The sequence below is a fragment of the Gallinula chloropus genome (assembly GCF_964237585.1).
Source record: "Gallinula chloropus genome assembly, contig: HAP1_SCAFFOLD_476, whole genome shotgun sequence".
In the NCBI taxonomy this organism is placed as follows: domain Eukaryota; kingdom Metazoa; phylum Chordata; class Aves; order Gruiformes; family Rallidae; genus Gallinula; species Gallinula chloropus.
This window is the reverse complement of record NW_028168729.1, coordinates 1-21,511: the sequence shown is the minus strand read 5'-3', so window position 1 is coordinate 21,511 and position 21,511 is coordinate 1. Positions and strand designations below refer to the sequence as shown.

At 55.2% G+C, this 21,511-nt stretch overlaps 1 protein-coding gene across 1 annotated transcript; it reads left to right on the top strand.

Annotated features, from left to right (window-relative positions):
- Positions 1-3,593: 3,593 nt before the first annotated feature.
- GATAD2B (GATA zinc finger domain containing 2B) lies at positions 3,594-16,820 on the top strand (the record flags this gene model as incomplete). Its single annotated transcript, XM_084280679.1, has 10 exons — positions 3,594-3,922; positions 7,593-7,722; positions 7,947-8,078; positions 8,407-8,538; positions 10,758-10,928; positions 12,928-13,243; positions 14,065-14,267; positions 15,075-15,185; positions 15,375-15,492; positions 15,984-16,820. 10 exons carry the CDS (start codon positions 3,594-3,596, stop codon positions 16,115-16,117), a joined length of 1,776 nt encoding a protein of 591 aa, XP_084136805.1. The 3' UTR covers positions 16,118-16,820.
- Positions 16,821-21,511: the final 4,691 nt, after the last annotated feature.

The following is a 21,511-nucleotide window of genomic DNA, read 5'->3' as shown; positions in this document are numbered from 1 at the left end:
CTTAAACCCTGGCTGTACCCTGAGCCCAGCTTTATCCCTTCCTAGGCAGGCACTAAAGCAGCTCGCTCACCTCCAGAGCCACAACCGGAGACGATTCCAGTTGGGAGAGAAACAGAACAGGGTTTAGAGCTCTGTTTGCCCCTGGGGGAGTCTTGCCACCGTTTGAAAGTTGGATTTCTTTCTTTTCCTTAATTATTTATCTATATTCCCCCCCTTAAATCCAGTCCTTCAGGGGAGTGAGCAGCAGAGCCTGCTTCCCGGGATACGCCGGATCTCCGGGAGCGCTTTGCCTGCGGGGAAGCGAATCGAGCTGATCCGGTTTGTGATGCTGTGTTGGTGAAGATGAGGTGGAAAAAAAACCCCCTCCTCTTGCTTATTTCTAATCCCAGTTGGCTGATGAAGAGGAGATGCTTCTCAGCCAGATTCTCCAGTCACACCACTGAGGTTTAACCTCTGCTCCTCCTCTGGAGCAGAGGTGGGCGCTGAAATCCCTGCCTGCTGGACCTTCAGACTCACCAACCAACTCTTGGCTGAAGGAATCCCTGGGTGTTTCTACTAATTTTGGAGGAAAAATGAGCTCTATCCCCTGGCAATCGAGGTGCTCTGGAAATTCCCAGGGCTCCCAGCAAGGCTGCAGTCTCCCCTGTCCTCGTGGCTGAGTGTTAAAGCTGAAGGGGCCACATTCAATAAAGAATCTGAAGCTTAATTTAATTTTTATTGAATCTGGCTGAAAGCTCAAGCTCCTCCACAGCCTGGGAAGGATCAAACACCCCTGGTACCTCTTCCCTATAACACTTGGGATTTATTCTTGGTACTGAAGCTGTTGAAGGGGGGGGAAGGCATTTTGAAACCCTTTGGATAGCATCGCCTCACCTCCCTGTGAGGCTTTGGTTCCTCCTCTGCTCCATCCTTCCCTCCTACAGCACGTGCTAAATGATGCTGCCAACATCACTGTCGCTGTATTTTGGAGCCTCATGTGGTGTTTTCCCTGGTGTGTTCCTCTTCTGGGACCTGGGATGGTGTTTCCTGAGTGCTCAGTGTGAAGCTGGAAGGATTGCGGTGACGCTGTGATGCTCAGGGATGTGGTACCGCTCTGGGCGTGGAGCAGGGTGGGTGAAGGACACCCCAAACCCCACTTTGGGGATGGGAGTGGTGGGTCTCCAGGCTTCCTGCTGGGAAGGGGAGGCAGGAGGAGACTGTCTGTCTTGTGGAACAGCTGAGCAAAGGGTTCTTCTCTTCTGTGGGCTGGGTGGTGGTGATGGACCCCGGCTGCTGCCGACTCCATCGCTTGGCACGGATCCTGCTGGGTTTGTTCTGTGCTGTAACACTCCCCAGGGCCTGGGTGTCTCCAGACAGGGCTTTGCAGCTTCCTTCTGCTCACGGGTGTGCAGAGACAGCCCAGCTCCAAACCAGGAGCCACTGACACCTCATCCCTTCCCCGTCCCCTTCTGAGTACCGAGACGTCTCTCGGTGAAGCTGCTCAGCCCTTAGGGTGGCCCCAGCTCTCCTGTGCTGGGTGTGAGATGTTCTGGGGTACTTCTCAGGCCATACATTCAGTTTATTATATGGATGTGGAGCTCGTTTTGTTGGGATGAAGCTGTTCCCCAGTAGGGATGAGTTGACCATGCCACGGGGTGGGTACCGCTCCGTTGGGATGCTGCTTCAGCCTGTCCTCCAGCAAACCCTGACGTGATGGCAGGTTAGAGGATGCCTGTGCTCCCTCCCCATGTGTCAGCCTGGATATCTGGCCTTCTCCCTCCTCCTCCTCACTTTCTTTCATCTCCCAAGAGCACACAGTGGAGGAAGCAGCCGTGGAGGCCCTTTCATGCCCAAGTTAATTGGAGCTCGGCGCTTTCCCAGCAGCCGGATCCAGACCACAACGCTGGGTGCGGTGAAGCTTCTCCCTATCCCATGGTGTCTTAAATAACCCAGCACTGCTCAGGGCTCCCAGTTAACCTGGGGTCACTTCTTGGGGTGGGGAAGACGGTTTGGGGGGGTGGAGAGCAGCATTTCACGTGTCTTCCCTGCATGTCCCTGCTTGCCTCCCTGTATTTGGTTGCAGCCGACGTGTGTTTTCCTGCACACAGACAAGACCCATCGAGTAGAAGGAACCCACAGGTGCTCACCCTGCATGCAGCAGCCTCTCTGAGATCATAGAATCCCAGACTGGTCTGGGTTGGAAGGGACCCCAAGGATCACAGAGCTCCAACCCCCCTGCCACAGGCAGGGCCACCAACCTCCAGGCCTGGGAGATAGACCGGACTGTGCCAGGCGTTCCCTTGGACTTTATATTTCCCTTTGCCATCACAGCTTGGATTTGCCTTTGGGATTTGCCTTCTTTGGGATTTGCTGCCTCTTGCAGCCCTTTATTATTTTTATTGTCATTTTTTAAAGGGATTCAGGGGTTTTTCCAACCCCTGACAAACCCTTGTGATGCTGCGGTGTGACGGCCGTGCTTTGGGAGGTGTGTAATTCCAGGGGGATTGAGAGCTGAGCCAGAACACCATTTTCCTGGTGGAAGTTTGGCTCAGTGAAGCTTTATCCCACTGAGTGACTTAAAAGTGAGTTTCTGAGGTTCCAGCTGGAGCAGAGGAGCAGAGGTCCCTGAGATTCAGCATGTTAAACCTCATTAACCAACACATCCCTTCCAGCCGCTGCTGTATGGAGCTGGAATAGTTACTGGTGGTGTTGAGATGGACACATTTTGATTCCACCTTCTTCCCTGGGTGGTTGTTGTCATCCCCAGCCCCACTCTGTGGAGGTAAAGACCTCACCAAGCTGGTCTTTCCTTGGTTTCAGGTGGAGCTCCCTTGGTTTTCGGTTGGGGTTTTTATATTCCTTCTGTTGTAGGTAGTTTCTTATCAGCCTGGGAGCAGAGAGATGGGGTTGGGATGGGCTCTGCGGCTCCTTCCTCTTTTCCCTGCATCTGTTTGCCACGGGGCATTCCTGCACCTGGATGAGAGGCAGGAGATGGGAGTGTGAGTGTGGGTTGGGGATGGTCCTGTGCGTGCCTTCATCCCACGGGAGGGAAGGTGCCTCATGTTCCTCACCCACTTAACAGGGCATCTTCCCCCAAAAGAGCAGGAAAAAACCCAAATCCAATCAAAGCAGGGGGGATCTTCTGTGTTTTGGAAGCTTGGGTGCTGTGGTGTCTGTACCAGTAGCTGAGGAGGGGCTCAAACTGTGCCTCAGGTCCCCTCCTCAAGCGAAATTCGGCGGCACAAGAGGGAGCTGGGCTGCCCTCCTGCCCCTGGGTGACTCGAGCCTTTGCCCCTTTCCCTTCCCAAGGAATCTCATGGAGCCTTAATGCCCAAATAAGGGAACGTGGCTGCATCCTCAGGGGTTTTGGGGTACCCATTTTGCAGCTCCTTCTGCTCGGGGAGCTTCCCTGCCTGGCTGGTTTGGAATGGGGACCGAAAGCAGGTCACCGCGTGCGGGTGCGCGGGAGGTCAGTGCTCCCCGCAGGCTGTGGGGAGGAGGAGGTGGGGGGAAAGGCTGAGCTCTGCCAGCCCCAGGGGAGTTAAGCTGGGTCTGCTGCAGCTCATTTCCTGTGCTACCAACTGCCTCCTTACCATCACCCTCTGTCCCACAGGATGGACAGAATGACAGAGGATGCTCTGCGCCTGAACCTCTTGAAACGGAGTTTGGACCAAGCGGATGAGCGGGACGATGTCCTGGCAAAGAGACTGAAGATGGAAGGACACGAGGCCATGGAGCGCCTGAAGATGCTGGCACTGCTGAAGAGGAAAGACCTCTCTGGCATTGAGGTGCCCCACGAGCTCCCTGTGAAACAGGATGGGGTGAAAGTCTATGAGGAGAAGCTGAACGGGAGCCTCAGGCCCCATGGGGATGGCAGGACTGCAGGGAGGCCGGGCAAGGAGAACATTAACGACGAGCCCGTGGATATGAGTGCAAGGAGAAGGTAGGTGCCTCTTCTTAATCCTGGGGCTCTGCCAGATGGGAGAACCCCGAATCAGAAAGGAAACTGATGTTTTGTGGACCTTGTTGGAGTTTTGCTGTGCCTGGGGGAGTCTTCCTGGTGCCTGTGAGGTCTCTTTGGTTCAAGACCTGGGAGTGGAGCCTGCTCTGCCCAGAGAGCTTCTCTGGAAGGTGTTTGGTGCTGTTCTGTCCTTGGTTTTGTGTCTGTTGCCCCCAAAACCAGATGGGTTTTTGGTTCCTCTGTATGTTCTGGATTACAGCTGTGGGGGGGCTGGCAGAGTGGACCCTGCTGGTGTGTGAGGAGGAGGAGGATGAGGAGCAGGGCAAGGGCTTCCCCTCCAGCCAGGATTTTTCCTTAGCACCTACAGGAGCAGCAGCAGGAGGCTGGATCTGATGAACTTTGGCAACTCCATATCTGCAGCCAACCCCTGAGGCTGGTTTTAACTGGGGGGAATTGGAGTGAGAGGCCAGAGCCTGGTGTGCTGCAGCACCAGCACATCCTGCTTCTGGGAGAGAGGGGGAAACTGAGGTTCATGGGTTTGATTTTGGGCTGAGGAGCAGAGTGGAGGAGTCCTGGTTTAAGCAGGTGTAGAGACCTTTCTGTGGTGTTTTGGTGGATGGAAAGCTGGATGTGAGCTGGCAGTGCAGGCTGGCAGCCCCCTTGTGTCCTCCTGAGCTGCATCCCCAGCAGCAGGACTGGCAGGGCTGGGAAAGGGGGATTCTGTGCTTTTGGGGGTCTCCCATCCCAACAGGGGCTGGTGAGCAGGTGATGGATGGGGAATTTGAAGGCTCAACGCTCCAAACCCCTTCTGGGTGCTGTAAATACCCAGATGTGATCCCTTCAGAGGTGCTTTGTGACCTGTCACACCCCAGCCTGCAGAGCATTGGAAGCAGTGAGCAGCCCTGGAAGGGGGAAACCACCTGGATTATTTTCTTCCAGGACAATCTGTGTGTCTTAGATCTTCCCATCACCTCCTGCCCCCCGTTCAGCTCCCATAACGTCTCAGGACGTGGTGAGGCAGAGGTGATGCTCTGGGTACCACAGGATGGGGGTTTCCACACTGGTGGGACCATCTGGGTGCGAGCAGCACCCTTTGTGGGTGCCCAGGGTTTGCTTGTGTCCTGCTTGGAGTGTGTTGTTGGGGTGTTGCACCTCTAAAAAGCTCAAATCCTCCCCCCAAATTCCAGTGGGTCAGACGACATGGGGGATGCTCAGCCACTGGGCAAATGGGTTCAGGCTCTGGAGGAGTTAAATTCTGTGGGAACCATCACTCTGGGTCAGTGATGGTGCAGGTTGGAGAGCTGGGGGGGCTGTGTGCTTGGCTGAGTTGCTCATGGGGACACTGGAAATGACTGATTGAAAAGCCATCAGCCCTAAAAAGAGTCTGCAATGGGATTTGAGATAACTGAGTGTGAAAACACCTCTCTAGGGAGGGAATTAAGGTTTGGGGGTGGGGGGTTTGATTTCCTACAGGTCACTGAGGTGGAGTTTGCTTGGGAACATGCTCCTCATCATCCCACCCCTGCCTGCTGCCCGTGCCAGCAGCGCAGCTCTTCCAGCAGCAGCAGCTGAACCAACCCCAGCACACCGAGCGACGCTTTGCTGGGGGCTCTGCTTCCCCTCTCTGGTTTTGCTTCTTCCCCCCATCTTCCCCCACAACCACCCCAATGGACTGTAAATAAAACCACCTGGATGTTTCAGGATGCTGATGGAAAACAAATCACCAGCAGCCAGAAGGACAAACCTGCCTCCTCCTCAACCCAGAGCTGATGGTTTCTTCCTCCGAGGGCGCCCGAGGAGTGAGCAGACCTGTTGTGCTCAGTGCTGGATTTACCTTCCATCCCTCTGCTCTGGGAATTTGGGATGTTCTTACAGGAACCAAGCGTGTCTGGAGACTTGCAGCAAAATAAGGGACTTGGTTTTGCCAGGGAAGGGACCCTCCACCAAGCTGGGATGGTTTGGAATATGGATTTTGGAGAGTATCCCATCCCAACACCTGCCCCTCACGGTGTTTGTTGGTGTTTCTCCTTGGATGTGGGTTGGTTTGTCTGGATATTATCTCCAGAGGATGCTCCAGGACCTTCTCTGCTGACTACAGTGCTGCTGGGACAGAGCACAAACTCATCTCCAGCTGGAATCCCTCTGGTGATCCATGAAACCTCCTCCTGCACTGGGAAGAGGGGCAGCAGCTGGGGAAGCCCTGGTTTGGGCCCCACGTTGGTGGGGTGCTGACAGGAGATCAGCCAGAACATGAGGCTGTTGATCACCCCAGACCATGTTCACGTGATGCCTCCAGCGTGCGACGGCCCACAGAGAGTCACAGAATCCCAGCCTGGGCTGGGTTGGACCCCAAGGGTCCCAGAGCTCCAACCCCCTGCCACAGGCAGGGCCACCAACCTCCAGGCCTGGAGCTACACAAGGTTGCCCAGGGCCCCATCCAACCTGGCCTTGGACACCCCCAGGGACGGGGCACCCACCCCTTCTCTGGGCAGCCCCTTCCAGCCCCTCACCACTCTCTGTAAAAAACTTCCCCCTCTAATGTAATCTAAACCTTCCCTCCTTTAGCAGAGAGGTTATCCAGGGCACCCATGAAATAATGCACCCCCAGAACCCCCTGGGTGTACCCACATTCCCCTTTGGGAGCCAGCGCCCCGCTCTGAGCATCCCCTCCTGACCCACTGCCCTCGGAGCAGCCAAACTGGGGAGCTGGGATTCAGCTCCCTGCTCCCTCCTGGGTGTTCAGAGCTAAAAAATTGGGGCTGAGATAATCTGGGGTGCTCCTCATCCCCCACAGCCTCCCCCCAACGACCCCCCAGCCAGTCTGAGACCCTTGGTCTGTCTGTCTGTCAGTCTCACCCTGGACTATCCAGCAGTTTTCCCAAGGCTCTCCAAACACCCTGACATTAAATTGGTGATAATGAAGGGCTTTAATCACTCTCCCCTTACCCTGAGGGATGCCACCATGATTGACACGGTGCTTGGATGCTGCCTGATGAGAGCATCGATTTATTTGGGGTTTAATAGCTACTTTTGGGCTTTAATATCTGGTTTTTGGGGGGGTTTCCCAGTGTGGCTGCTGCTCCTTGGTGCTGTGGGCTCTTTGGGTGTTTATTCCCATTTGCCTTTTCCAACCAGATCTGTGTTTGAGATGGGTTTGGAGTGTTGACCTGTCTCTTCACCACAGGACAGGGCGCCTTTTCCTCCCCAGCATCACTGTGATCTTTGGGAGCAGGAGCAACACCACACCAGGGTCATCTACCCCCCTCCTTCCCTCTCATCTCAGCTCCTAGCTACGGTTGTCCCTCGTTAATCACTCTGCAGCTCGTTAGTAACGCCCCACCGGTCCTCTCCCAGATAGGTTTGGCATCAGGTGTTTGCTTCCCTTGGCTTTAAACCAACCCACCTTTCACCCTGGAGAAGAAAACATTTCCAACTGAATCTTTTCCCCTCCTGTGAGCTGAGGATGTTCCCAGCCCCAAGCCGGTGGTCCACTCCCGCTCCCCAGCACCGAGCCCCACTTCACCCCCCTACCAGAGCTGGGGGTGGGTAGAGCAGGGTTTGTCCCTCTCCCACCACCTTTTGCTGCCTGTCTGTGGGTGTTGTGGCTCAGTCTGTCTGTCTTTCTTTCCTTCCCCTCCTGTTTGTGACGCAGTGACCAGGACAGGGGACGATTAACCCCATCGCCAGACATCATCGTCCTCTCGGACAATGAGGCGTCCAGCCCCCGGTCCAGCTCTCGTATGGAGGAGAGACTCAAGGCAGCCAATCTGGAAATGTTCAAGGTAAGGGCTTTCTCTGCTCTCCTGCTTTTTAGTGGGGGGCTCTCCAAACACCGTGGTGACTTCTGGGGGGCAACAATCCAGCTCTGGATATTATCCGTGATCCAGTGACTATCATATCCATGAATTATTGTATTACTGGATATTATCCATGATCCAAACCCCTCCTTTGCATGGAAGCTCCCTCATGTTCTCTTGCTTTGGGCTGATGTTCTCCCTCTTCACAGGGTAAAAGCATAGAGGAGCGACAGCAGCTCATCAAGCAGCTTCGGGATGAGCTACGGCTGGAAGAAGCCAGGCTCGTGCTGCTGAAGAAACTGAGGCAAAGTCAGCTGCAGAAGGAGAACGTGGTACAGAAGGTGAGGCTCTGGGAGGCACCATTTGGGGATGGGTGGGCTCAGGGGAAGGTGCTTGGCCTCGTGGGTGGCTTCACAAAGACTCTTGGACCTTCCTTTACCCCACAGTTGTCCTCCCCTGGGATGTTTCTCATGGAAGTGTGTATGTAGGATGCCCACAGCTCTCCACAGCCAGCACGGTGCCCTCTGAGCCAGCCAGGAACAGGAACCTACATGGCTCTGGACTGTTTGATGTAGCTGTGCTGAGGCTTGGTCCATGTGGTGTCTGCCCATGGATGTCCTTCCTGAGCATCGTTGTGCTGATGCAGATCCTCCTTTTCTCTCCCTTCAGACTCCGGTTGTCCAGAATGCGGCGTCTATTGTCCAGCCATCTCCTGCTCACGTGGGACAGCAGGGACTGTCCAAGCTTCCCTCCAGGCCTGGAGCTCAGGGGGTTGAGCCTCAGAACTTGAGGACATTACAGGTGAGCCTTCCCAGCGCTCGTTTCCTGTGCTGTGACTGTACTTGGGGCCCACCCAACGCTGCCAGTTTGTCCCCACCCAACTGGGAGATTGAATTCCAGTGGTTCTTGGTGCCATGAGTGGAGCAGTCTGGTGTCCCAGCTGAGGTTCTGGAAAGTTCTCCCTTCTGATGAGTTCCTTCCCTGAGCTGATCAGCAGAGACCGAGCTGTCTCCGTAACGCTTCGTGCACCTCCTGTGGGTGCTCTGCTGCTTCAGACGTGGCAGATCTTTCAGCAGGAAGGTCTGGGGGTTGGTCAGGCCAACAGTTTGGGTCATGTGAGGTGGAAGGAGCTGAGTTTACACCCAGTGGCCCTGAAGAAAATCATCTGCCACTTGGTAGCACAAGTTCTGGGGCTGCAGAGAGGGAACTGCCCCTACCCGAAGGGCTGTCTGGTCATTGTGGAGCTGCCTGTGGGGTGTCAGAGCAAGAGGGTGATGAAGAACACAAGCCAAAGAGGGAATTGGAGTGTTTCCCTTTGGGTGAGGGAGAGCAGGGTGCTGCCTTTCCACTCCCATGCTGGGAGAATGCTCCATCTGGCTGCTCTGGCTGGGGCATCCACGTGGGATGAGGATGGAGGGGTGTCCAGTGTGTCCATCTGCCCGTAGCTTTCTCTTGGGTGGGTTTTATTTTTGCCCAAAGACTTTTCCTTTCAATCTCCCTGATCATTTACTCCCTCCATTTACCATCCTCTTTGTTTGTGGCATTTGTTTGCTTCTCTATGGCAACGATTCGGGGTCAAGTTCTATTGTTGCTTCGCAGTGGGATCGGGCTGGTGAAGGAAACGGGCTCAGGAGAAGAGGAAACACATTGTTTGCACACTCTTTGTGAAGCTTTTCTTACTCCTGACAGCAAAGAACCTCTTCTAGAACAAGTCTCCTTAAAAAAAACACCCTATAGAAGTGGGGAGCAGGGGAGGAGGTTGTCAGGCAGGAGATGTTTTAACCTTTTAAGATCATTTTTAATTAAAAAAAAAAAAGGACCTGGCATCCCCCTTTGGAGCTGTTCCACTGGTGTTCTGGCATGAAGACCTTACTGGTGTTAGGAGAAGCTCAGGCAGGTTGAGCCCTGGCTCAGCCTTTGTTTCATGTCTTTCTAATGTCCATGTCATGTTTCCCACTGCCCAGGATTGAGGTTTGTAACATTCCTGCACCAAACACCCATCTCCCTGCTGCTCCAGACTCTCAGAGCTCTTTAAACTCAGGGACCAATGTGAATTCTGGCCACCACCTTCCTTCTTATAGAATCCCAGACTGGTCTGGGTTGGAAGGGACCCCAAGGGTCACAGAGCTCCAACCCCCTGCCACAGGCAGGGACACCAACCTCCAGGCCTGGAGCTACACAAGGTTGCCCAGGGCCCCAGCCAACCTGGCCTTGAGCACCCCCAGGGATGGGGCACCCACCCCCTCTCTGGGCAGCCCCTTCCAGCCCCTCACCACTCTCTCTGTACAGAACTTCCCCCCCAATCTCTCCTCTTCCCCCTTCCCTCCTCCAGCTTCACCCCATCCCCTTGTCCTGCCATTATCCACCCTTTAACAGGCTGATTCCCCTCCTGTTCCTCTGCTCCCTTCAGGGACTGGGGGGCTGCAGTGAGGTCCCCCCACAGCCTTCTCTTCTCCAGGCTGACCCAGCCCAGCTCCCTCAGCCTCTCTCCGCAGGGGAGCTGCTCCAGCCCTCTGAGCATCTTTGTGGCTCCTCTGGACCCTTCTTCTTTCTCTTAATTTATTTTAAATCCCCTCTTGTTTTTCCCCTTGGATTTTTCTGTATCCATCAAATCAACACAGTTGGTTTAAGCACAGAGATGCACAAGGAGCATCTTGAAAATCACCTCCCAGAATATCATCCTTGGAGCTCCATCCTCTTCTCAGCGAGCTGGGCAGCTCCACAAGATCTTCAGCTTTTCTCTTCCCTTGGGCACAATTCCAGCTTCTCCACAGAAAGCAGGAGTGGGTTAACATGAGACACTCTCCATCTGGGCAAAACAGCTTCAATTATTTAAAATTAAGGGCAATTAGAGGACACATTTGGACTTGATGATCTTAAAGGTCTTTTCCCACCTCGTTGTTTCGTGATTCTGCGACAACATGAGCGGCATCTCGCCTTAGAAAGCAGCTGATGAGCAGGAAAACCTCTGTCCTTCTGTTTTTTCCCTCTGATTTATGTCTCCTTTCCTTTCCCCACAGGGTCACAGTGTCATCAGGTCTGCCACAAACACGACCCTGCCCCATATGCTGATGTCACAGCGTGTGATCGCCCCGAATCCTGCCCAGTTACAAGGGCAGCGGGTTCCTCCTAAACCTGGCCTCATCCGCACTACAACTCCAAGCATGAATCCAGCCATCAACTACCAACCGGTAGGTTTCTCCCTTGATCCCTGGGGTTTGGGCAGGAAAACCTGGGGGGGGGTTAATGAGGAGATAATTAGGAGCCTGATGAGAGCTGTGGAGGTGCCAGGAGCTCAACGTGAAGATGGAGGAGAGAAGCTTTGCGGGTGGAACGCTGTCCCGAGCGTGGCTGAAGATGGGTGTCGTTGTCCTACGTGGAAGATTGAAGTGATAATAAGTTAAAAGCTGCTTATTTGGAGCTGGGAGCCACCAGAGCGCTGGGTTATTGGAGTGAGATGGTGACGTGAAGACTCCAGTGACGTGGGATTGACTGGTTTGGGAGTGGGACTGGTTCCTCTTCCCGCAGCAAGCGCTCGCTGGTGTGTGCTTTTCTTCAGCCTCTCCACACAGTGGAGGAGCCAGGATGCTTAGAACCATTCCTGTTACTCTTCCAAGAGTGGAGAGACTTCCATGGAGAGAGGAGAGACTTCCATGGAGAGAGGAGAGACTTCCATGAAGTGGAAAGACTTCCATGGAGAGAGGAGAGACTTCCATGGAGAGAGGAGAGACTTCCATGGAGAGAGGAGAGACTTCCATGAAGTGGAAAGACTTCCATGGAGAGAGGAGAGACTTCCATGGAGAGAGGAGAGACTTCCATGGAGAGAGGAGAGACTTCCATGAAGTGGAAAGACTTCCATGGAGAATGGAAAGACTTCCATGGAGAATGGAAAGACTTCCATGGAGAATGGAAGGACTTCCATGGAGTTGAAAGACTTCCATGAAGAGTGGGAAGACTTTCCATGGAGAGTGGAAACAGGAGAAAGGGTGGAAAAAACCCACCCCAGCACCTCCCAGTTGTAGCACTGGTGCCGTGTCAACCATGGAACCATCCCGCTCCACGTCTCCCATGGTCTCTGTTCCTCACCCCGGGCTGTGATGCTCGGCTGAGGATGCTCTGTGGGGGTGTGGGCCCAGCTTAACGAACCTGTTAATTACTTCTAGGGTTCATTGATGGTTTTAAGCTGCTGGATCTGTCGTGGTGATGACGAGTTGGTCAACAACAGACGTGACCACACAGAGTCTTGTGGCTGAATGACTGTTGAACCGACCTCAGTACACCCTAAACACCCCCCAGCTACTCTTACAGAGGTGCTGCAAGTTGATCAGCGCTAATTAATCATTTATTTCAATCAGTGTGTTATCCCCCATCGTTCTGCCCTTCAGTTCCCTGGACTGGTTGCTTCAGGATGAACTTGGTTCTGTCTTCTTTTGGTCATCCTGATCAGCAAAGTGTTTGTGGCCTTACAAAGAGAACCAGGAGGGGACCAATCCATCTCCCATCTCCTCTTCTCCACCCCCACAACCCCATTTGAATCACCCAGAGGGGTTCTTACTGTTTGGGATTATTTCCCCCTCCCCTTTTTCATCTGGGGAAGTGTTGGGACCAGGAGGGAAAGGCTGGTGGCAGCCCTGCCTGGACTGAAATAGGCTGTGGGTTGATGGCTCCTTGGCACACAAGACTTTGGAAGCCACGTCCTTGGGTCAGCAGAAGGGAACCGTGTGTCCAGCTGAAGGGAGGACGCTGAAGGAAGCTGCTGGAAATGGAAGAGGAGGGAAGCAGCCCGTTTGGTGTGCCTGTGTGGGAGGGGACAGGCACCATCTGGCAGCGGGGACGCTGCCTGGGCACCCTCCAGATCAGGGAAGCAGGAGGTGGAGGAGCAGAAACTCCACTGACGGTGAATCACGGCCGCTGCCTACTCAGTGAGGACAACCCAAGGTCCCTTGATGCACACTGTTCCCTCTCCTGCATGAAGTCTCCTCCACCAAGACAAGCAGAGGCTCCTCTACAGCAGCATCACTTCGTGGTGGGGACCAACACGAGCTCCTGGCACGGCTCCTGTCTCCCCAGACCTTTTGGGGGGAACATTTGGGTTATGAGACAGCGATGGGCTCACCCCAGGTACCCCCAGGGCCGAGCTGCAGTAATCAAGGACTTTAACTCTCTGTCTTAAACCTCTTCCCCCTCCAGCAATCCAGTTCTTCTGTTCCTTGCCAGCGTACGTCGTCTTCAGCCATCTATATGAACCTTGCCTCTCACATCCAGCCCGGCACTGTGAACAGGGTGTCCTCTCCGCTCCCCAGCCCCAGTGCCCTGAACGACGCCGCCAACTCCCAGGCAGCAGCCAAGCTCGCCCTGCGCAAGCAGCTGGAGAAGACGCTGCTGGAGATCCCACCCCCCAAACCACCTGCTCCCCTCCTTCACTTCTTGCCCAGCGCAGCCAACAGCGAGTTCATCTACATGGTGGGGCTGGAGGAGGTGGTGCAGAGCGTCATCGACAGCCAAGGTGAGCTTGGTGCTGTGACACGGTGCTCCCCACCCGCCCTTTCCTTCTGGGGTTTGGGTTTGGGGACCCTTCTCCTCTCAAGGAGGAGGGAGATGTGTCTGCTCTTAACCCGGTGCCGTGCTCTGCTCCTCTGAGCCTGGAGGCATCTTGGCTCCTCCAGAGCATGGAGTTCCCTCAGCCTTCCCCAGGACATGGAACTGGCTCTGGAGCAGCTGTGTCTGTGATTCCTTGGGCTTGGGGAGGGGTCTCCTGGGCCTTCCTCATGCCTGGGAATGAATATTTGGGAGTTGATGCCAAATCCTTGGAGCTGCTGAGTTGTCTGTCCCTGGGGTGGGATTTCTCCTGGGATGCTCAGCTCTCTCCCAGTTGGGGGTTGGGGTTTAACACACCACCATCCTGAACAACCCATTTATTCCCCATCATTCCCAGTATGAAGAACCATCCCATTTCCTTCTAACCCCTGCTCCTGCCTGAAGGGAGCAGAGGAACAGGAGGGGAATCAGCTTGTTAAAGGGTGGATAATGGCAGGACAAGGGGGATGGAGTGAAGCTGGAGGACGGAAGGGGGAGAGGAGAGACTGGGGGGAAGTTCTGTCCAGAGAGAGTGGTGAGGGGCTGGAAGGGGCTGCCCAGAGAGGGGGTGGGTGCCCCATCCCTGGGGGTGTCCAAGGCCAGGTTGGATGGGGCCCTGGGCAACCTTGTGTAGCTCCAGGCCTGGAGGTTGGTGTCCCTGCCTGTGGCAGGGGGTTGGAGCTCTGGGACCCTTGGGGTCCCTCCCAACCCAGCCCAGCCTGTGGTTCTATCATTCTCTTCATCTCCCAGGGAAAAGCTGCGCGTCCCTCCTGCGTGTGGAACCCTTCGTCTGTGCCCAGTGTCGCACCGACTTCACCCCTCACTGGAAGCAGGAGAAGAACGGGAAGATCCTGTGTGAGCAGTGCATGACTTCCAACCAGAAGAAGGCTCTGAAGGCCGAGCACACCAACCGGCTCAAGAACGCCTTCGTGAAAGCTTTGCAGCAGGAGCAGGCAAGTACCCGGTCCCACCACTGGACCACCTTTGCTCCTGGAGAACATGGAGCTTCCAGGCTCTGGGGCATCAGGGTTTGAGTGCTCAGCTTTGATGGAGTGTCTCAGTTTGATGGGCATTTTGGTTTGATGGATGTTGGGGTTTGATGGTTGTTGAGGTTTAATGGACATCAGGGTTTGATGGGGCTTTGGGGTTTGGGGCATTGGGGTTTGATGGGCATTGAGGTTTAGGGGTTGAAGTTTGATGGGTGTCAAGGTTTGATAGCTCCTTGGGGTTTGATGGGCATCAAGGTGTGAGGGGGTGTTGGGGTTTGATGGGGTGTTGGGGTTTGGGGCATTGAGGTTTGGTGGACGTCAGGGTTTGATAGGCATTGAGGTTTGGGTGTAGAGGTTTGATGGGTGTAGAGGTTTGATGGGTGTAGAGGTTTGATGGGTGTAGAGGTTTGATAGGGCATTGGGGTTTGATGGGCATCAAGGTTTGCTGGGGTGTTGGGGTTTGCTGGGGTGTTGGGGTTTGCTGGGGTGTTGGGGTTTGATGAGGCTACAAGGTTTGATGGGCATTGAGGTTTGGGTGTTGGGGCTTGCTGGGGTGTTGGGGTTTGGGGTGTTGGGGTTTGGGGTGTTGGGGCTTGCTGGGGTGTTGGGGTTTGGGGTGTTGGGGCTTGCTGGGGTGTTGGGGTTTGGGGTGTTGGGGTTTGGGGTGTTGGGGTTTGGGGTGTTGGGGCTTGCTGGGGTGTTGGGGTTTGGGGTGTTGGGGCTTGCTGGGCATCACACCCCTCTGAGGATGCTTCCGCTTCTTCCGCTCAGGAGATCGAGCAGCGGCTACAGCAGCAGGCGGCCCTGTCCCCCACCGCAGCGCCCGCCGTCTCCAGCGTCAGCAAACAGGAGAACATCATGCGGCACCACACGCTCCGGCAGGTGAGCCCCGTCCCTCCCGCCCCAGCTCCTCCACCCGCCGCTCGGGAGCCGCCTCTTCCCGCCCTTCCTCCCCCATCCCTTTCCCTCCCTTGCCCACCCCATGCCAACCCCCCCCCACCAATTCCACCTCCTCTCTCCACATCTCTCCCGTGGTGCCTTCCTACCCTCCTTCCTCTTCCTCTTCCTCAGGCTCCGCAGCCCCAGAGCACCCTGCAGCGCGGCATCCCCACCTCGGCCCGCTCCATGCTCTCCAACTTCGCCCAGGCCCCCCAGCTCTCCGTGGCGGGCGGTCTCCTCGGCATGCCAGGTAACAGCCTCTGGGGTCTGGGGACACAGGGATGATGGGGATGCTCAAAGACCAGGGAGATCCCCCCCTTTGCACCTCCCAAACCCCTCACGGGGGGGATCAGAGTGGTGAGGGGCTGGAAGGGGCTGCCCAGAGAGGGGGTGGGTGCCCCATCCCTGGGGGTGTTCAGGGCCAGGTTGGATGGGGCCCTGGGCAACCTTGTGTAGCTCCAGGCCTGGAGGTTGGTGTCCCTGCCTGTGGCAGGGGGTTGGAGCTCTGGGACCCTTGGGGTCCCTCCCAGCCCTGGCAGGGGGGTTGGAGCTCTGGGACCCTTGGGGTCCCTCCCAGCCCTGGCAGGGGGGTTGGAGCTCTGGGACCCTTGGGGTCCCGCCCAGCCCTGGCAGGGGGGTTGGAGCTCTGGGACCCTTGGGGTCCCTCCCAACCCAGCCCAGTCTGGGATTCTCTGATCCTGTGGTCCCAACCCCTCTCCCAACCTGCTTTTCTCTCCCCAGGGGTTAACATCGCTTACCTGAACGCCGGCATCGGAGGCCACAAAGCATCGAGCTTGGCGGATCGGCAGCGGGAATACCTCCTGGATATGATCCCGCCCCGCTCTATATCGCAGTCCATCAGCGGACAGAAATAACGCCCGGCGACCGTCATTCCCCACCCCCCCCTCCTCTTTTTTCCCCTCATCCTTCATCCTTTCCCTTGCCCTCCCCGCTTCCGTCGCATGCAGTGCCTGTCCCGGTGCCTACCGTACACGGGGAAAGAGAAAAACCACACAAAAACCCCCAAAAGAAATCAAACCGACCCAGAAAACCCAACAAAACCCCAGAAAACCCAACAAACCCCCCACAAAAACCAACAAAACCCCAATAAGATCCAGCAAAACCCCAATACAACCCAACAAAACCCAAGAGAAACAAACAAATGCCCAACTAAATGCCACAAAAACCCAACAAACCCCATCAAAAGCCAACAAAACCCCACTAAAACCCAACAAAAAACCAGAAAACCCAACAAAACCCCATAAAAACCCAACAAAACCCAAGAAACCCCAGCAAAAACCCAACAGAAACCAACAAAACCCAAAAACCCCCCAACAAAACCCAACAAAAACCCAACAAACCCCAACAAACCCCACAAAACCAACCAAAAAAATCCCCAAAACAAGTTAAAAAAGGACAAAAATCCAACAAGGAGCCAAAATAACCCCCCTCCAATGCCCCTGAGAAGAAACAACCCCCCCCAAAAAACCCAACAAGATCCCAACCAACCTCCAGTCCAGCTCCAGTGACTCAGTTTCTCTCCAGCCTGGAATTTCTCTGGGCTCCCAGAGCTGTGAAAAGAGGATGAGGAGGGGGGACACAGACCTTTTTGAGGGGGGGCTGATCAGGGGAGCTCCACACTGGGTTTCTGTAAGGACAGAGCACAGATTTAGGGTTGTTTATATATTTTTGGGGGGGAGGGTTAATGTGTTGGGGCATTTTTGGTGCTTTTTCCCCCTTTTTACCTTTTTTCCCCCCATTTTTGTTGGGTTCCCCCCCCTCCCCATCACTCTACACCTGGTTCCCAGTTGGATTTTCCCCTTTTCCAGAGGCTTTTCAGCACCTCCACATTTATCCAACCCCCAGTTTTCATCCCAAGGGCAGCTGGTGCTGAGTCCCTGGGGAATGGGGATGGGGGGAGCAGAGAGACCCCCCCCCAAAACCCCCCCATCCCCACTAGGGCTGCACAATCCTCCTGCCTCCGTGGCCCAACTCCGGAGCCGTCGTTCCCCAAAGCTCCCCAGCACCCAGTTTGGAGCCTGTTATCCCAGTGTTCCCAGTTATCCACACCCATGGTTGTTGTTGGGGGGGGGGGGGTGTTTTGGGATGGAGGGGTCACTGGATGGTGCTGGCCACCCCCTTTGACCACCCCCAGGCGCTCAGCGGGGTGTTTCCCGGTGCCGGAATGTTCTGGAGTTTTCCAGGCTCTAGAACAGACTCTGACACCCCCCCCAGCAACTTTGGGTGCCCCAAAACCCAACCTTCCCCCCCCACACCCCCCAATTTCCCCCCCCCCCAGCATGATCTGGAGCCGTTCTGGGGCGACGTCACCGAACCCAAAGCAACAAAGAGCCCCGAGAAACGCTCCATTTGCACTTAAACCTTCACACTAACCCCCCCTGGACGCCCCCCTGGACCCCCCCCCTTCTCCCCCCACCCCCCCAGCCAGCACACACCACACCCCAGCAGAACCACCTGTGTGTCCCCCCCGTGTCCCCCCCCCTAAATCTCCACCAGGAGCTTTCAGCACCCAAACTTGTGGGGTGTTGGGGGGGAGGTGCAGCCCCCTGGGGGGTTTGGGGAGGGTCACAGCCCCCTGGGGGGGGGTCCCAAGAGTTTTCTGGGGGTGTTAATATTTTAATTCTCATTTTTTAATTAATTTTTGGAGGGTTTTAATTAATATTTTATAATCTTCCCCCCCCCCCCCCCAGAGTGAAAATTCTCTCGTGCAATTTTCATTGGGAGCTGCCTGATTTGGGGGGGGACACACAGATCCCCCCCCCCCCATTCCCTCCCCATCACAGAGGATGAGGCACCCTCCCCTCCTTCTTCAAGCACCCCCCTTCCCTCCCAAAACACCCCCCTCAGCAGGATGGGGGGGTCCCCAACATCCCCCCCAATTCAATGAGCACTTAACCCCAGGGTGGGGGGATTTTGGGTGCCCCCACCCCCCCCCCCCAGGGGCAAAAGGATTTTGTTTAATGATTTTTGGGCAGGGGAAGCTACTACAGCATCCTGCCCTATATATACATATATATATATATATATATATTTAGGGGGGGGTAATTATTTAGCTGCCCCCCCCATGCCCCCCCCCCAATGCCCAGCTCCTCCCCAAATCTCCCCCCAATCGTTTCATCACAGAGAAACCTGATTTTTCTCCTTCTTTTGGGGCTTTCTTTTAAAATCTCATCACTTTGCTCCCCCCCCAAAGTGTCCCCCAGGGCCCTTCAATGCATTTAACCCCCCAAACCTCTCTCAAGTGCCATTTACCCCCCCCCATCCCCTGTCCCCCCCCCCTCCCCGAGGTACGTGGTGACCTGGGCGCATGGGTTGCGATTCAAATTCTCTAAAAGTTTTCAAGAAAACAAAGCAAAACCCATGAAAAAAAAACAAAAACACCCCCCCCAAATCCTCTAAACCCCCCCCCCCCCCAAAAAAACCCAAGTGCAATACTTCATGCTGAGTGCCCCCCCCTTTGTTTTGGGGCGGGGGGACCCCCATGTGCAGCCAAAGGGGACCCGTGGGAGATGCCAACTTCATGGTGCTAGAAGTGACCCCCCCCCACTGGGGAGCTGGAGGGGAAAGGGGGGGGCACCCAGACACCCTGGGGTCTGCAGGCAGTCCCCCCCCACCTTAAAAATAGAAAACCAAACCAATCCCCCCAAAAAAACCCAGGGGTACCCCCCCCTTCCCTCCCCCCCCAGCTCCATCACCGCCCCGTGTGGGTCAAACAGGTTATTATTATTATTAATTTCTCTGCTTGATGCCCCCCCAACCCCCCCAGGATGTGCTGTACGGTAGAAAAACTCCTTGTTTTTTTTATTATTTTATTTTTTTAATATTAAACCCCCCCAAACCCCCTCAAAACCCCCCCTAAACCATCCCAATCCCCCCCCATTCCTTCCCAGAGCCGCTTGTGCAAACACTCAGCTGGGTTGGGGAGGGGGGGGTGTGTGTTTCTAAGGGGGGGGGTGTTAAAAATTTTAAAGGTTTTTTTTTTTCCTGTTTTCTCCCCAAAAAAAGGCATAACCCCCCCTTATCTCCCCCCTTTCCCCCCCCTCTTCCATCCTCCCCATCCCTTCGTTAGCTTCCGACCTTGCTGCCGAGATGATGTTCTAAGGACTCGTCCGTGTACATAAGCTACTTGAGACATTAAAAAAAAAAAGGATAAAAAAAGACTAAAAAAACCCCAAAAATCTTGAAAAAAAAAAGAGGAAAAAAAAACAAACAAAAAGAAAAACAAAACAAAAAAAAAAAAAACCAAACTGAATTTAATAATAATTGTACATTGTGTAGAAAGTTCTGGAAAGCGAAAGCCCCGCCTGGCCATGGGTGTTGTGGAAGTCGTCGCGTCCTCGTAGTGTGACCTCGTGTGTATGACATAAACCGTGCAAAAAGGGGGGAGGGGGGAGGGTGGGGGGGGCGGGAGGGGGGCAGGGGGGTGTGGGAAGGGGAGAGTTTTCTTAGGGGGGGGGGGAAGGAAAGAGAGAGAGAGAGTGGGGGGGGATTGGAGGTTGTGGGGTGGGGGTGGGGGGGGAGATGGGGGACATGTGGGGGATGCAGGGGGAGTGGTGATCCCCTCCCCTTCCCCACCCCCCTCCTCTCGCCCCCACGCTTTCTCCCCCTCCTCCTCTCTCCCCTTTTACCCCCTCCCCTCCCTTCCCTCTCTCCCCCCCTCCTCCCCCCCCCCCAGCGATGCACTGGTGGCGGCGGCCACCTCCCAAATCTGTGCCTTTCACACACACGCAAACTCGGACCCCCCCCGCGGCACCAGCAGCCCCGGAGGCAGGGAGGGGGTGTCCCATGGGTGGGGGTAGGGGTGGTTGGGGCGGGGGGGGTGGTGGGGGGAAGTGTGGGGTGTTTTGGGGAAGGGGAAGGGGGGGTGGGAGTGTTGGGGACGGGGTGGGCAGCGCGCTGAGCACGGGGTGGTGGTGGTGGGGGGGGTGTTAAAACAACAAACAGCTGGGGAAGGGGATGGGGGGGTGTGGGGGGGCGTGGGGGGGGCGAGTATTATAAACTGTAACTGTATTTGCACTGTTTTTATTATGGCATTGGCATATCGATAATACACATCTCTACCAAGCTGCGTCTGACGCCTCCTTCCTGCCCCCCCTGCACCCCCCGGGACCCACTGCACCCCCCCAGACCCCACACACCAACCCCAAACACCCCCCTCCCCATTGGGACCCTGGGGGGCGGAGCGCTGTGAGGGGTGGGTTTAGATACTCGGGGTTGGGGGGCTTTGGGGTGGTGGGTTGAGGGGTTTTGACAATGGGGGGGGGGCCTAATTGGCAGAATTTTAGCCCAAATTTTGAGGAAATCAGCCCAAATGTAGAGATTTCAGCCCAAAGTGGCAGGAATCCAGCCGAAATTTCACATTTCAGCCCAAACTGGCAGATTTCAGCCCAAATTTGAAGGATTTCATCATATTTCAGCCCAAAATTGAAGGATTTCACATCATATTTCAGGACAATTTGAAGAATTTCAGCCAAATTGGCAGGAATCCAGCCGAAATTTCAGATTTCACCCCAAATTGGCAGGGATCCAGCCCAAAAATTGAAGGATTTCATCATATTTCAGCCCAAATTTGAAGGATTTCAGCACAAATTGGCAGTGATCCAGCCCAAAATTGATGGATTTCATCATATTTCAGCCCAAATTTGAAGGATTTCAGCCCAAATTGGCAGGGATCCAGCAAATTTCATATTTCAGCCCAAATTGGCAGGGATCCAGCCCAAAATTGAAGGATTTCATCATATTTCAGCCCGAATTTGAAGGATTTCAGCCCAAATTGGCAGGGATCCAGCCCCAAAATGAAGGATTTCATCATATTACAGGCCCAAATTTGAAGGATTTCAGCCCAAATTGGCAGGGATCCAGCCCAAATTTCACATTTCCGCCAAACTTGGCAGATTTCAGCCCAAATTTGAAGGGTTTCCGACCAAATTGGCAGGAATTCAGGACACAGTTGAAGGATTTCAGCAGATGAAGGGGGGTGGTGTTGGGGGTGTGTGTGTCTGTGTCTGTGTCTGTGTGTCTGTGTGTCCTGCCCATCTTCAGCTGTCCCTGTGCCCCCCCACCCCAACCCATGTCCCCCTGCAATACCCCTGCCCCCCCCCCCCACCTTAAATCTCAGTCACCCCTCCAACCTGAGCCTGAGAATTGGGGGTGACCCCCCCCCCCCATCCCCCCACTCTCCCAAAGCAAAACCTCCCCATCCCCCCCCCAATCCCTGGGTGGACCCCCCCTTGGGTGACACCCCCACC